The sequence below is a fragment of the Ziziphus jujuba genome, chromosome 10 (genome assembly GCF_031755915.1).
Source record: "Ziziphus jujuba cultivar Dongzao chromosome 10, ASM3175591v1".
NCBI classification, from domain to species: Eukaryota; Viridiplantae; Streptophyta; class Magnoliopsida; order Rosales; family Rhamnaceae; genus Ziziphus; species Ziziphus jujuba.
The window spans coordinates 20,140,410-20,158,370 of record NC_083388.1 but is presented as its reverse complement, the minus strand read 5'-3'; the positions used below and the strand labels follow the sequence as shown (position 1 = coordinate 20,158,370).

Below are 17,961 nucleotides of genomic sequence, written 5' to 3'. Positions count from 1 at the left end.
CATTAAAATCAACTCCTTGTACCTGTGAATACCCCTTCGCTACTAGACGTGCTTTGTACCTCGCATCTTCAACACCAGGAATGCCTTCTTTCTTTTTGTAGACCCACTTGCATCCCACAATCTTCTTACCCTCTGGAGGTAATGCCAACTCCCAAGTGTGGTTCTTATGAAGCGACTCCACCTCTTCCTGCATAGCAATTAACCACTTTGCAGAATCCTCACATGAAATGGCTTCATAATAGTTGCAAGGATCACTGGGACTCTCGATCTCCTGTGCTGCAACACAAGCAAAAGTGACATAGTCAGCTAAACTAGAGGGCTTCTTGATCTCCCTGCGAGGTCTATCCTTGGCAATCGAATGCTCCTGCACCTCCTCAATTCTCTCTTCTTCCACATGAGTGGGTGTCTCAAATGGGCCTGAAACTGAACCATTCTGTGAAGTACTTACTTCCTCCACTCTAAACTCCACTTGCTTTGGCATACTGTCTGAAACAACGAGCTCCTTTTTCGGATGCAGCATTGCCATCTCATCAAACACAACATCCCTGCTAATCACAACCTTAGATGACTTTGGATCAGGAAGCCAAACTCTGTATCCTTTTACACCCTGCGGGTAACCAAGAAATATGCCATTCTTCAATCTAGGCTCAAGCTTACCATCATTAACATGAACATAGGCAGGGCATCCAAACACCTTCAAATCTAAATAATTAGCAGGTTTTCCAGACCATACCTCTTCAGGAGTCTTGCAATCGATTGCTGCCGATGGAGAACGATTCACCAAGTAGCAAGCTGTAGCAGCTGCTTCTGCCCAAAATTTTTGTGCTAACCCAGAATTCGACAGCATGCATCGGACTTTCTCCATAAGAGTTCTGTTCATCCGCTCAGCCACACCATTTTGCTGCGGAGTTCCTCTAACTGTGAGATGTCTAACAATCCCTTCGTTTCTACAAAACTCATTGAAAACACCATCACAGAACTCCAATCCATTATCTGTACGAAGGCGCTTCACCCTTCTTTCCGTCTGCTTCTCTACCAAAGCTTTCCATTGCTTGAAGATAGCAAATACGTCATTCTTGTGCTTCAAAAAATATACCCAGACCTTCCTGGAGAAATCATCAATGAAGGTCAACATATATCTGCCACCACCCTTAGAAGCAGTACGTGCGGGTCCCCAAAGATCTAAATGAATGTAGTCTAGAGTACCTTTGGTTTTGTGAATTCCAGTATTGAAGCTAACTCTCTTCTGCTTCCCAAACACACAATGTTCACAAAACTCCAACTTCGAGATACTCCGATCACCAAGCAAACTCCGTTTGCTCAACATCGCCAAACCTTTCTCACTCATATGGCCCAATCTCATATGCCACAAACGAGTAACATCCGAATCTGACATGGACACTGAAACAGCAGCTGACCCCATTACCACAGAACCCTGTAGCCTGTATAATGTACCAACCAGGCTAGCTTTCATCACCACCAAGGCACCCTTCAGAACCCTCAAAACTCCACCTCCACCAGAAAAAGAACAACCAGACTTGTCCAAAGCAGATAAAGAAATTAAATTTTTAGACATATCTGGAACGTGACGTACCTCAGATAGTGTTCTGATAATTCCATCATGCATCTTCACCCTTACAGTTCCAATGCCGATGACACAGCAAGGATGATCATCTCCCATCAACACAACACCTTCATCCACCGGAACATAAGAAGAGAACCAATCCCTATAGAGACAGATGTGAAACAAACAGGCTGAATCCAAAATCCATCCCTACTTGCCCGAACTATCCTCAGTCACTGAATAAACATCTCCATCTTCAATTTCCTCATGTGCGACACTGGCTTCGGCATGTTCCTTACTCTTTTCATTATTTTTATTCTGAAGCTTACGACATTCAGTTTTGATGTGCCCCTTTTTCTTACAGTAGTGACAAATAAGGTTTCTGAACCTTGACTTCGATCTTGGCCGACTACCACCATTGTTATTTTGATCTCTAGATGATGTTCTACCTCTAACAATCAAACCCTCTCCTCCGGAACTCCCAAAATTATTGTTATCCGAACTGCTGGTCAACTCCTTATCAAACAACTCCTTAGAATATAAAGAAGCTTTCACGTCCTCCAATTTTAGGGTTTTATTACTGTAAATCAAAGTCTCCCTAAAATTTTTATACGATGGAGGTAAGGAACGCAGTAGCATTAGGGCCTGGTCTTCATCATCATATTTAATGTCCATGTTCGCCAGATCCAACAAAATAGTAGAAAAGTCATCTATGTGTGTTTTAATAGATGTACCTTCAGCCATAGAAAGGGTGTATAGACGGTGCTTCGCAATCAGTTTCGTTGTGAGATTCTTTGTGATGTACAAAGATTCCAACTTGTCCCATAAGTCCTTTGTTGTCTTCTGATCAAGGACCTCCCTCAAAACTTCATTGGACAAGCATAGCTGAATGGTGGATAGGGCACGCTCATCAACCTCGGCTTTCTTTTCGGCATCCCACGAAGATGGCATCTGCTCCTTGCCAACCAACGCCTTGTGTAAACCGTTCTGTGTCAAAATCGCCTTCATCTTGACTTGCCACATGGAGAAACTCATGTTGCGCTCAAATTTCTCAATGTCGAACTTTGTTGCCATGATCGAAAGAAAGAAAAAAAAAATTCCCAAATAGATCGACGCGACTCTGATACCACTTGTTACGGAATTGGGAGAAAAACAAATAGCAACGGAAACAAGAAAACGAAGAACAAACACACAATTTACGTGGAAACCCTTGACGGGAAAAACCACGGGCAGGGAGAAGCAAATCCAATATCGAAAGATTTGTACAAGGTGAGCCAAATTTCGAGATACCCTAAAAACCCCAATTACGGCCGAACAAAAAATACATATATATATATATAGTACAGAAGAAACCCTATCGGCCCGAGACCTCCGCTTCCACCACAGAGCCCCAAATTTTTCTCCAAAATTAGTTTCACCAAATGGGTCGCACCGCGAGCTTTTCGGGTCGGGTCAACAAGAATTCGGGTCACTAACTCTAACATCCATAGATACATAACAACAAAGAACTCACATCTTGTCATAGTGCGAACCACTATTTCATTTGACAACCCTACCTATAGAACAGTCACAAAACCACTATTTCATTGACAGAGATCCAGAGATCGAGTATGATAATTTAAATGCAAACACACACTACTATGAACCCTTATTGCATGTGGGGAATAATGCAAGAAGGGACTCGAACAAAAACAGAGCAGACCACTTGATTAAAGCATCCCCAGGACCTTGTTTCCAATGGCATAGGAATAATAGACTTCATAAATTGCTTTTTTGATCTGCTCCGGTGAGAAAACCTTGGAAGAGCTGTCGTAACTCTCAGAATAATAGACTTCTTCTTTGGGAATACCAGCTGCCCCAGCTACGATTGAAAGTGGGCTGCCAAGGAGTTCTGGCTTCTTCAGCACCCTAGCTGCCAAGTATCCCACTTCAACCCCTATTTTGCGATCCACTAATTCTAAACGTTCCTTCCATAAAGAAGCATAGGAGTCCAAATTCTTATCTACAAAACAAATACTCTCATCTCCCAGAAAATCTTTTCAGAGATTGTGGAATTTCAGCCATGTCATTCAACTGAACGATTAGGCAACAACTCCCAACACAAACTAGTACCATGTCAACCACATAATCGACGTCTATGTGGGTAGATTCGATTATTCTGACTTTGAAGTCAATCCCAACAACACGCTGATCTTGATTTTGCAGCAATGACTCTATTTCGGACATCTTTTCATCAACTACATGAGCATCGTCCACTAAACTCACCGTTATATTGACACCATTGTATTGAATTTTGTATGTACCCATTTTTCTCAAGAAGAATAATGGAATATTATCCATGCGTCTAAACTGATCTACCTCGATTTGACTATGGAGATAGATAGATATGTTGGAATATAAACGCCAGAGCTGAATTACCTATTCAGTGAATTAGTGGTTGGGGATTGGGATATATAATTAACTTCTATAGATTTTCAGTGGGCACATGTATATAAGCAGAGCAGCGTTTCACATTGTTAGCCAAGATATCAAAAGCCCAAACAAGGATACAAATAATAAAAGGCAAAGCCCAATACAAGAGCACCAGATTTCTTAGCCCAATACTCTAGCAACTTTAAGAACCATCTAGAAGAAATCATGTACATAATTTTCTACGTGTAATTCTTATCCATATCTCCTAGGAAACTTCCAGGCAGCTTCCCTTTTATGCATCTTATTATTTTATCAATTACCAGTAGGAATCCTAGGAGCTATAATATGAATATATATCTTAAATATACCTGGCAATTCGGGTTGGTGGGTCGTGTTCGTGTCAACCCGTTTAATAATCGTGTCAAAAATGCCTAACCCGAGCACGACCCATTTATTAATCGTGTCAGGTACCTAAAACACTAACTCGACCTATTTATAAACAGGTCAACACGACACGACCCGTTTAACACGATTATTTTAACGGATCGTGTTGACCTATTAACCCGTTAACCTGAAATTGACCTATTAACCCGAAAACTAACCTATAACCCGTTAACCCGAAAATTAACCTATTAACCCGAAATGTTTTTTTTATTTTTTTTTATTTTTATGTTTTTGTTTTATTAAAGATGTATTTTTTGTTTTTAAAAAATTAGTAATAGAAAATTATTTTTATAAAATTTTTAATTTATAATATTTTTTAGTTATTAAATATTATATTAGTGATAAAATATTAATTTAAAATTAAATTTAAATAGGTTGTAATAGGTATATAATCGTGTCGGGTTGAAACTGACACGTTTAATAAATGGGTCGTAACGGATCAATTTCGAGTTAAACAGGTCAACCCGAAAATGACACGATTAATAATCGTGTTAAACAGGTTGACCCGATTATGACCCGAACCCATTTATAATAAACCCAAACTCATTTATTCCGTGTCGTTTTCGAGTCGTGTCGCCGTGTCATGATCCAAATTGCCAGGTCTAATCTTAAAGGAATAAACAGTGAAGATAAAGACATCTATTTCCTTCATTGCGGCGCAAAATATCTTTCTCTATTTTGGAGGTTGTTTCAATATCTTTCTCTATTCTCAAGGTTGTTTTCAAGGTTTTTTAGTATCAGTGCATCACAGAGCTCAAATACTCATCGCACTGCAGTGTTTCCTGGAGCTTTTACCTATAGCCTTCCTTTGAAGCTTGACCGCTCCAACTGTGAAGTCCAACCGCACCACTGCACCTCAAGAAGATCTCTCAGACAAAAAGAAGGATTCTGGAAAACCAGTGTAACTCTGCATTATCTAATAAATATGAATATATAAGGAAGTAAGGCAGGGTATATTTTAATAAATCATTCAAAAAGATCCATGAGGGATTCCCAGTGCTGCATGATGAAATATAAAGAGGAATATGATCACAAAAGGACGAGAGTTCTAATAAGAGTTTCAAGTAAGCCTGCATCTGCTTTGCAAAACTCATTTTCCAATAGAATATCAAAGAGGCGGAGAGTTTCAATTAGACATGTATAGACATAAAAATAAGCTTTGCAAATGATCACAATATAATTTACTTTTGGGCAGATGGCACATTAACAAGGTGAAGTGCTGCTTAATGAGCAACCAAACATACATTGCTTGAGTTTAAAAGTTCTTGAAGTTTCATATGGTCAATTACTTAACTACAGAGACAAAACCAGCTAAAAAGATTTTAAAGTCACCAAAATAGTAAGAATCCCCGTTGCTATTTTTTTTTCCTAAATTGTTGCCTAGTTGATTTTAACCAGGCTCTCACTGTATAGAACAGAGTGGATTGAGAGGTATCTGGGACTTTCAATAACAATCTCTTCGTCAGTAGCAGCCCGAAACGCTTACCATCATTTCGCCTCTTGAACACCAAATTGTCATTCCAATATATCCATGTAGTTGTCCACCATTGAAGGAGTGAATTTAGTGACCAATATTTTTCCCATGACCCCTCATTGCCAATTTCATGCAACCTCCAAAAATCAAAATATCGCTCAAAATGTTCCTCGCCCTCGGGCTGACGCATGTCATTAAGAACAGAAACGACTCCATCTAAAACCCCGATATAATTAATAATATAGCATAGGCTCATGAACGCCAATATCACTTGGCAAGGGCGTGCTCGTGATCACCTGGGTGTTGATGTCAAATGAAATTATTGAATGTTTCCATGATATACCATATTCACTCCGCGGATCTTTTTTATGAGCAAATGCCACCCACGAAAAGACTCCATTGTTGTACACTCCAACCCTTTCATCGATATAGAACAAATCAATCTGCAACTCACCACTTCCAGTAATCAAATTCCAAGAATCACTTCTCAGGCTGTAGACCTCAAGCTTGAACCACACAGGCTCAGGGTAATAATCATTACCAAATAAGTGAATCACAAAGACCTTATAGTCATTGTTAATGTTATCAAAACCAAATGCAGGTGCTTGAGCAGTACTTTTCTGAACAGAGCAAGGTGGCATCACCTTGGTTTCCCTGGTTGCAGGATTCCAAATAACACGTTTTCCACGATCAAATAAGCAGACAAGACCATTACTAGATCCAATCAAATGTGGGAGGGAAAACTGAATATTACCAGATCCAATCAAATGCGGGAGGGGAAACTGAATATTGGGTAAAGGGTTTCGAACAAGTTGCAGTGTTATAAGAGAAGCAACATAATAGTAGTCAGGTGATTTGGTGAGGATATTAGGATTGGTGGAGTTGGATACCTGGAGGTGTTTGGCAATGAAGGTGGTGTTATTGATAAGAGTGAACCATGATCTGCACACTGCCTTGCATCGCAGCAGGGAAAACACCGGAAGCCATGCTAGGATTTCAGCCAACAAGTCCTCTCACATATCCATTATCGTCGTCGTCATTGTGTCCTTGATGGCTTTGGATTTCTTCATCTTCGTCACTTTGGGTTTCTGTCGATTTTAGAAATCAGAGCCCCCTGAAGTTAAAAACAAAACTTTTCATTCATTCATGGATAACAAAAGAAAAATTCATTCATGGATAACAACCAAAAAATAAAAAATAAAAAATAAAAATGTAACAACTAACAAGCTTTCAAAATACAAACTAGCTAAGCTAGCTAGCTCAACCTCATCATGGCCTTTCAAAGAAAAAGCAAGAAGCAGATTTGCATTCACTCTGTATGAAAGACTTTTTGGTTGGGGAGATTCAAGCTACAACAAAGGAAATGCGAGTTTTGGGAGTTTTTCCAGAAATCTCATGTTGATTGATCCGTAAAATGAAAAGAGGTTAATTTGGGGTTTTTCGTTTTGCTTTGTTGTCTACATCTGCACCGCCTCTTTTATTCTACTGTCCAGATCATTTGTCCGGTTATCAGGAAAATAAAATTATTTACACGTCTGATTTTCAAATTTAAATTACCAAATCCTCCTCTTAAGAACTGTGTCCTTCACCTTTCTCTCTATGATATTTTCTAATTGTCTGGTGGATACTTTCGTCAATCCGTATATAAAAAAAATATTATATATGTCATAGGTTTGTATGTCCAAAAAGAAATAATTGTATGTCCGAAAAACCAATCAAATCCAATAAATTCAGTTTTTTTTTCTATTTTTTTTTAATTTTAATTTTGATATATTTTTTATTATTTGATTTTCACTTATACAAATGAAATTTTAAATATTTTCTCTTTGGATAGAGAACATGTGCACTTTTTGATTAAATAAATGGATATAAGATTAATAACTAAATTTCAAGATAGAGTTTAAACCGTTTAAAAATAATAAACTAAGATTAAATTATGTCAATTATTAATTGAACATATGTACAGTCTACAAATTTTGGGCTTTCCTTAATTAATTGATGTTTTTTTATAGGATTGGGAGAAAATACTATCAAGTTTCTCTAATTGAAAGGTTTGCATTTTTTATTTATTTTTTTTTAAAATAACACTCTTATTTTTTAACAATACAAATGGAATGAATGGACAGAAAAGGAAAAAATAAATGGACAACTTGGAATTTTCTAGTAATTAGAAAAATAGAACTGATTAATTTCCTTAACCATTAGGAAAATCATGTTTTCAAAGTAGTGTTTTTCCATAACAATCAATCTAAGGATTCTCAATATATGCTTCCTCATACCAACTAATAAAAGTTATCGTGTTCTACCAAAAGAAAGAAAAAAATAAAGAACTTAAAGTCATCTTGAGTTTTAAAAAGATTTAATTTCTTCCCCCACCTCAATATCAAGAAAAAAGAAAAAAAAAAGATTTAGTTTCTTTTTAAGAATTGAAGTAACAATTTATTGTTGTCTTTTGTTTTGCATCTTTTGTTTGGTTTTTCTAGGAATTTCTTGTCCTATACCATATAAGGATTATATATGTGTGTGTGTGTGTGTGTGTGTGTTCTTTTACCACAATAGGAATGTGAATCGGTGCACTTTTTATTTTTTTTAAAGACAATACTTTTCTTATATAACAGTACGTATACAGGAGCCTATATAAACATTTAAATTTTATGGTCACTTTCTTAATTTTGTCTTTTATCTAGCTTTTTAAATTAATTGTGTGATTTTAGCAACATCGCAGCTAGGGGTGGGCATGGATTGGATTGGTTCGGTTTTGGACCGAAATACAATCCAATCCATACATATCGGTTTTTCTAATTTACAATCCAAACCAAACCATTGAAGCATTAAATCCAAACCAAACCAAACCATTTATGATCGGTTTGGTTTGGATTGGTTGATCGGTTTGAAGCTTACTAATTTATAAATATATAATACAAATAAAAAAAATTTCAAATATAAAATATAAATAATAAATTATAATTATCCAAACATAAAATACAATTAGAATAATACAACATAGTCTACAATGGAAAATAAAGAAGAAAATGTAGCAAATGATACACATCATGCACTTATTAAATAGTAAACATTAATGTTATCATCTCACTCCTATAAAATCAAATTAAAATTGTTAGAATAAATAATGTAAAATAATACATTCATCAAAATTCATTCACTCAAGAATCAATGCATAATTTTTTTTTTTTAACCTTAAAACTTTGGTAAATCATAAGTCAATCAACGTTGACAGGTTCACTAATTTTAGTTGATTCTGTAAGCTCTACAAAGATCAAAACAATAAAATTAGCAATAAATTATATTTAAACATTTATATATATATAAGTAACAATTGGATACAATATATGTAGATATATATATATGATGGGGTTCTAAAAATATATATATATATATTATAGTGATGGTGATGGACTGGTGGTGGGCGGCAACAAAGGTAAATGTTTAGTTTAGGATTATAACTTACAATTTAATTTGGAATTTGGGATATGGGGATATAAAAGAAAAAAAAATATATATATATATATATATATTAAAAATCAATATATAAAAATGGAAAAAAATTTTAAAAATTAATATATAAAAATGAAAAAAATATTCTAAAATTAATATATAAAAATAAAAAAAATAAAAAATATATAATTTTTTAGTTATATAATATATTATTTGGATTGGATTGGATTTATATTTCCAATCCATAACCAATCCAATCCATACAATTTATAATATTTTGAACCCAATCCAATCCAATTGATATAAAAATCCAATTCAAACCGTCAAAAATGAATTGGATTGGACAGATTAAATAGGTTGGATTGGACAGATTAAATGGGTTGGATTGGATTTTACCCACCCCTAATTGCAGCTCTCATTACCTTTTATTTCCATTGCTTAGTTTGAAATAATGATTTAGCCTATCTCCTAGCCTACCTCAACAATCTGATTTTCTAAATTAAATTGCCAGCTCCTCTGTCTTGAAAAGCGTGTCCTTCACCTGCCAAAGATATATTTTCATCATTTGTTGGGTACTTTCGTCAATCCGTATACATTTTTTTTGTTTTGTTTTTTCTATGCCTCAGTTACCCTTGTCTTCCGGTAGACTAATAGATAGTATATTCATACTAACTAAGCTACCACACTCGCTGTCAATCCGTATACATAGAATTTGTTTTCTTTCTGACAGTGATTTTTTTTTTTATAGGTTTTGTGTCCGAACAAACCAAATCCAATAAATCAAATATTTATTTATTTAATTTTTTTTTTGGGCCTTTTTGACGAAGCTTAACATCTTTTTCTTTAATTTTTGAATGTCGATGTATTAAATATTATCTGATTTTCACTTATATAAATAAAAGTTTAGACTTTAAAAACCTGTGCACCTTTGTATTAAAAAATAAATGGACAAAAATTTTAATATATAAATTAAACCAATTAAAAACAATAATTTATATTAACTTATTTAATATTTAATTGAATATATGTATTTTTTAAATCAATATTGTTTGTTAATAATTGTAGATCTACAAATTTTGGCTTTCGGCATTTCTTAATTAATTTTGGTGCGAATCCCACATAAATGGTCCACTACAGTTCATAGATAAAATAAACAGGTAAATATATGCTAGCAGCCTAGAAAGACGATTCACTTTAGCAAACACAACTTGAATGAGCGTACAGAAAATGAAATAGGCAACTAGTAGAACAACTTAGAAAAGTAGTTAGAAAATGTAGAACAAATTAATCTGACTATTTTTCCAGCCGTTGAACGAATTAATTTCCTTAACCATTATGGAAATATTGTTTTCAAAAAGATATTTTACATAATGATCGATCAAACTAATTCTTAATATATTCTTCCTCACCAATTAATTAAAGTTAATCTTGAGGTCAAGTCCCAAGTGCCGGTTAAACTCCCTACCACATGCACATTTCTAGCAGCACATCAAATAAATATGCATAAAAGAAAACAACTTGATGATGATGAGCTTAATAAAGAAACCAAAATATTGTGTTAGCAGATGCTTTTGAAAAATTGAAACGTGCTCCTGACATTTTCTCAGCTGCATCAAAGATCTTTTATGTGCCTGTTAGTGAGGTACACTAATATTTTACATATATGTCCTGATTGTGGAATTGATTCACATAAAACAAGTCGCATATTGTTTTTTTTTTTTTTTTTGGTTGTTGTTTTGATACCATATTAAGTTACTATTAATTTTGAACATTTATGTTTTTTAGACCCAGCTTATAACACAACACAATTTATATTTAACATTAACCAAAATCTATATTTAACGTTACCCATTTCTGTGCTACTTGTTGGCATAAAATTTTCTCTTCTATTCCTGGTAGATTAACTATATGTCGTAAATGCTAATCTGTTTCTGCTTCTTGCAGATGTGTAGCTGCCAAGACTACCTTATCAGAAGAGACTTTAAGGACTGCTGATCCGTAATTTATTCAGAATGACACAGGAAATATTTCCCTCACTGATATTCTCAGTGTTGGCTCTGATGGCTATATAGTATGTAGTCCTGAGAATCTGCTGCAATTGTCAATTTGTACCATCAATAAAGTAGAATGGTGAAGCTACACTTGTGCCATATTTTAAGGATTATAAGTAAGACCTACTATTTTCTTGTGATGGGAATCCTATATGTTGGACATCTTTCTCTGCAGCTGAGTGAACACTTGGACTCAAATAAATTATTGTAGCTTTTATGTACTCTGCTTAAAATGGTGTGGGATTAGAAGCATCTATTTAATAGTTATGAACTTGTGTTCATATTTATCTAAGCTATTTGTTACTGAGTAATAAATAATATTACATATTTCTTTCCCAATGTCCTTATGATCATTTCTTCCCCAATGTCAAATGACATTATTTTATCTTCACGGTAATTCCAAATCATCTGCTTCATCTACATCTTGTGCCACTTCCTTCTTAGACGCTAATCAGTTACACATCCCACCTACATATAAACCAGATGCCCACAACCTTAAATCCATACTTTGAATTCCTGGAACCAATCTCCAAGAATTGGTGCTTAGACTACAGACCTCAAGCTGGAAGCTCATAGGACCATTTTCAGTGCAAGCATGAATCATGACTACTCTGTACGTAATCATTACAGTTTTGACATCGAAACAGAATCCGACAGCCTCCGACTCAAAATCAGACCTATTATTCCGCTGGATGTGGGAATGTGGAACAACCTTAGTCTCTCTAGTTGCAGGGTTCCAAAGAACCACATCGCCATTTGCCCGATTATACAGACAAAAGACACCGTTACAAGACCCCTCGGTTTCTGACCCGGGTAAGGCAGGTACGGCTTGAATGAGTTTCGGATCCAGTGGATTGTCATAAGAAAGTATAGAGACCGACTCAAGATTAAAATCATAAGGAGACCGAATTTGGAGAAGGAGATAAGAAGGATTAGTGGAGTTGCAAACCTGGAGGTGTTTTTGAATGAAGAAGGGGCTCCTGATGATAGAGCGCCACGACTTGCATACGCATTTGAACCTCAACAGAGAAATCACCGGAAGCCTCACCAGGATTTCAATCTCCAATTCCTCGCTTAATATATTATTATTGCTCCTCTTTGCTTCCGATTCAGCTTTTATGAGATCCATGGAATTACATTGACCAACAAAACAAAGGAATATATATCAACCATAACAAACGAAAGGAAAATGTTAACCAAAAAGTTTTACTTTTTTTTTTTTTCTTTTTTGTTTTTTTGGGATCACTAACCAATTCAGAGCTACTACAAAGTAAAGAAGAAAGCTGGGAGGGTTTTGAGGAACTCGGTGAAATGTTTACTGCGTCTTGCGGAATAAAAATATACATTATACATATCCATGTGTTTTCTGTTCTGGATGATGGAATGGGAATGGTTTTATTTGGGTTTGAAATTTGATTTTTGTTTTGGTTTTGATGTATTATCGATTATTTATCTTATGTAATTTTCACTTATATATTAAAATCTTAAACAATATTTGCACTTTTTGTTTATGGCTTATTTGGGCTGTGAAAGTTGGGGGTTTTTGTTTGTAGAACTCAGTCAAATGGTTTTGTCTTTTGCGAGTGAAGAATTAAAATCCATATGTTAAATGGTTTATTTGGCCTTGAAAATTTGACTTAGGAAATCAACAGTCAAACTTAGCCGTGGAAATTTAAAATTTTCTGAAAATACTTTTTTTTTTTTTTTGTGTTTATTAGGAAAAAAAAAATATTCAAATCAAAATTCAACTGACTGGAATTTGTAGGTTTTATGAAGTCAGAAAACGTCCAATTCAATTATGAAGTGTGGTTCTCATTTTAGTTTTGACATGTATTAATTGGTTCCACATACGCTGTCTGAGTGCGATACCAACTCATGGTCCTGGATGTAGATACTGCCTGCTGTTGTTTTATAGTATAATTGATTGTTGATGTATAAGAGTAGAGAAAACAAGAGCAATAAAATTGTTAGCATTTTCTTAAATTATAGGATTATTTTGTTCTTAAGTAGAATAAATTCCGAAACACGATTGCAAATTATTCTTTAAAAAAAAAAAAAAAAAAAAAAAAAAAAAAAAGAGAGTATGTTTTGATGAATTAAAAAAAAAAAAATCACCTTACCTTCATTCCCTCTTAAAAATACATGTAATTAATTACAAATTAGTTTTGCTCTAAATTCCTTCACATCAAGTTATTGATCTCTAATTTTTGTCCCCCATTTGTATTATGCCCTTAATTCCTAAACTAACTAGTACGAAGTTTAAAAATTGTAAAAATTAGCTATTCTTTTAATATGCAAAACGAGAAGAGGGAAAATTGATTAACGAAAAAAGAAAAAAAAAAACTAAGTAAATTTCCTCAAATTTTAAATAATATGTTAGCTAATTTGAGAATTGATGGTCTAGGGGTGAAATAAATTATAAACTGAGGGTTTAATTGAAATATTTTAAATTTAAAGGCTTAACATGCAATTTGGTCAAAGTATAATTTATTTATTGTAATTCACTTTTTTTTTAATATAAATATATAATTAAGTAGCCAGATTTTTTTTTTTTTTTAGAATAAAAATCCATGTTTTTATAAGCATAGATAGGGATGCTCAATCATATTTTGTTGCTACGGTCTCATCCTGTTTGGTGACTTTTTATGAAACCCCATGATCGGAGAGACAGAGTTTCTCCCACCTCCCCCATCCGGACGCTTGGAGAAGCATGACAAAAGAAACCTCTTACGTGAAGGTATTGTGTTAGGCTTTGACGCCAAAACTATGGATTACAAGGTGGTCACAATCTACAAGTTCCTTGACACTCTTCCAAGCTCCATTCTATTCAACATGTACAGCTTGAAATCAAACTTATGGAAACGTATAACAACTTATTCAGACAAGGTTTTCAAGCTACATAATTTTCGACGTGGTGTTTTCTGTAATGGAATGCTTTCTTGGAAAGCAATGTATGGGAATATTCACCATGATAAAGCCGATGCTGGGGATTTGATCATTTCGGTAGACTGAAGTAGTGGGACCATAATAACTACACCCTTTTCGAGTAGTATTAGCCACCACTATCCTCCCTTTGAAATCAAGAAAAAGTTTTTTTTTTTTTTTTTTTTTTTTTTTTTTTTTTTTTTTTTTTTAAGTATTGGGGTTTTGGAAGGATGATAAGGTGTTTGTTCAAACATTTTTTAAGGAGAAGCTTTTACCTCAACTCCAAACAAATATATGTGAAAGAGAGCTAATTTTGTTTGACACTTTTAGCCCTACCCAACAAACAACATGTCTTCAAATTATTAAAAGAAACTATGTGGATGTTTATGCACATAGACAGTCTAGTTCTACTTAGTTAAAACTTAGCACACATTTCATTATTGATATGCTTTTGTGCATAGTTTACAGCTTTTCTAGTAGCCATAGAAGTAACATTGTCATTCATATGGGGAATGAAAAGCCATTATAATTTATATGTAGTTCATGTTTACCATATCTTATGGTAGTTTTTTATTTTTAATCTTGGTTATGTTCTTCCAAATACATTGTTCTTTGGTAATGTTTTTGCATTGTGACAATTGAAAAAAAGTCTGTTATTATGATAGAATTTAAAGAGAAAATTGTTAATTTAATTCTTTTAATTCATGGTCAAGTAATAACCGTTACACAAGTAAAATTCATCAATTGATATGATCCTCATCCAACACCTTTATAAATAAAAAAAATTATTATTAATTATAGAAGCAATTGAAAATATTACAAAAATAAGTTCAAATCACTCCTATTTGATGCATGCTGAGTAGAGAAAAAAAAGCCTACGATTTCATTTTTGGGTAACTAGCCTACAATTTCATTTAGTTTTTGTTAAGTTGTCTCTTTCTGATTGAAACCTAACTCCCTTTGAATGTAACAAAATCCATCGTGTAGCCTTCTTGTGAAGGAAATTCCCTATGTGGATGTTTACGGACATAGACAGTCTAGTTCTACTTAGTTAAAACTTCGTACACATTTCATTATTGATATGCTTTTGTGCATAGTTTACAGCTTTTCTAGTAACCATAGAAGTAACATTGTCATTCATATGGGGAATGAAAAGTCTAATAGTAGTTTGTTAGGAAGGAAATGCCATTATAATTTATATAGAGTTCATGTTTACCACATCTTATGGTATTTTTGACTTTTAATCTTGGTTATGTTCTTCCAAATACATTGTTCTTTGGTAATGTTTTTGCATTGTGACAATTGAAAAAAAGTCTTTCATTATGATAGAGTTTAAAGGAAAATTGTTAATTTAGTTCTTTTAATTCATGGTCAAGTAATAACCGTTACACAAGTAAAATTCATCAATTGATATGATCCTCATGCACAGCACCTTTATAAATAAAAAATTTATTATTAATTATAGAAGCAATTGAAAATATTACAAAAATAAGTTCAAATCACTCCTATTTGATGCATGTTGAGTAGAGAAAAAATAGCCTATAATTTCATTTTTGGTTAACTAGCCTACAATTTCATTTAGTTATTGTTAAGTTGTCTCTCTCTGATTGAAACCAAACTCCCTCTGAATGTAACAAAATCATCATATAGCCTTCTTGTCAAGGAAATTCCAGCATATATTCTTCTTCCTTTTTAATATCAAAAAAGCATAGAAAGAACATCAAGATTTGGCAGATATTTACCACTCAATTGATCCTAGAACACCAAACAAACATTCCAAGTATAACAGGCCTAACTTTCTTAACATTCCCATGAGTTAGCCTTGCCCACAAGCTATGCACAATGCAGAAGCTATTTACTTTGCTAAGTTAGCTTTACCCATGCAGAAGCTAGAAGTAGAGTAGGAAGTGGGAGAGCTTAGGAGAGTTTGAAAGAATGTAGAGAATATTTGTATTACTAGAATGCTTGATTACTTTGATGTATTACAAATGAGAGTCCAACCTTTTTATATAAAGGGCTTGGCTCATATCACGAGGATCTACAAGGTTCTAGATATGTACACATGGCATAAAATTAGGCTAGGTTCTAGACTATTACAAGAATTATTCTAGACAGATTCTTACTACATTAGTCTAGGTTTCTTATCTACAAATAAGAGTCCAATCCCTTTATATAGAGGGCTTGGCTCATATCACAAGAGTCTACAAGTTTTAGCTATGTACATATGGCATACATCTAGGCTAGGTTCTAGACTATTCTACTAGATGTTTACAAAAATTATTCTAGAGAAATTCTTATGTACATTAGTCTAGGTTTCTCTTGAATTCTTTAAAATCTTCTAAACTTTTCTCAAATTTTCAAGGAGAGTATATAAACTTCCAGCTAAGCCTCAAGGATTTCATCCTTTTTTGCACGGAACATGACACAAGGGTCGAGTTATTTCCAAAGATTATTCCTATGAGGCCTTATCACTGACTTTAGGCAACTTCCAAACATTAAACAACGCAAGCAAACCATTGTCACACATATTGTCTAGGGCTAATTGTGGTTATTAAATGATTATTAAGAACAATAAGGTGTCCATCTTTGATCCCCGCATAATTATGAATTTGGTAAGACCCATGAACACCAATTTCAGTAGGTAAGGGTGTCATTATGATCACCTCCTTGCTGATGTCAAATGATATTCTTCACCATATTCATAATCTAGATGTTTTTGTTTGCCATATGCTACCCATGAAATCACTCTCTTGTTGTACACATCGACTTCTTAACTATATAGAATAATTTCTTCTTCTTCTTTATTTTAATTCCAATAATCAATTTCCAATAATTCATTTTGAGGCTATAGATCTCAATCTTTAACCACTCAACAACAAAATTAGAATTAGCATTAATATCATTCTCAGCATCGCTATCAGGATCAGCTCTCAAACCAATATGAAATAAATGAATCACAAAAACCTTGTCATCATTCTCAATGACATAAAAAATAAACCCAACTACTTATGTCTTACTTCATTGTACAGCACAAGGTGGCATGATCATTGTCTCCCTAATTGCAGGATTCCAAATAATCTCAATGCCACGACCATAATTTCAAACAAGACCATCATAAGAACCCACCATTCTTGGCCACTCAACAAAATGAATATGGGGTACAGTGTATGAAAAACCTCGCAGTTCTTCCAATGCTTCAGGATAAACAATATGGTAATTGCTTCTATTACTGATGAGGAGATTAGGGTTTCTACTTAAGAACACCACAGCCAGAGAACAACAAGATTTCTTCAATTCTTTTGTTGAGGATCATTAATAAAATTAGATTTAGCATGTTCTTGGTAGAAATTCATTACAACTATTTTTCAATTATGTATTGAACAATAAAATATGTTGAATGCAACCTTTTTCAATGATAAAAATATAAGAAAGAGAAGTAAACACAAATAAATGATGGTCCCAAGTTTTCTACTCGAATAATACCTACTTTGCTGAAAAGTAATCATCTCTTTGATACAAAAAACTTTCTTTTGAAGCTGATAGATTGAAACGGTGTTCTCGGCTTGAAATTGGCTAGTTACTCTAGTTTAAAAGAAAAGGTTAAATAATTAAGAGAATAATTATAGAATGACAAA

At 34.0% G+C, this 17,961-nt stretch overlaps 1 protein-coding gene across 1 annotated transcript; it reads right to left on the bottom strand.

Moving 5' to 3' along the window:
- Positions 1–5,550: 5,550 nt before the first annotated feature.
- Positions 5,551–12,771, bottom strand: LOC125420793 (uncharacterized). Its single transcript, XM_060812135.1, is given in 2 exon segments — positions 5,551–6,982; positions 11,874–12,771. Coding segments are annotated over 2 exon segments (1,512 nt in total). The 5' UTR covers positions 12,531–12,771; the 3' UTR covers positions 5,551–6,127.
- Positions 12,772–17,961: the final 5,190 nt, after the last annotated feature.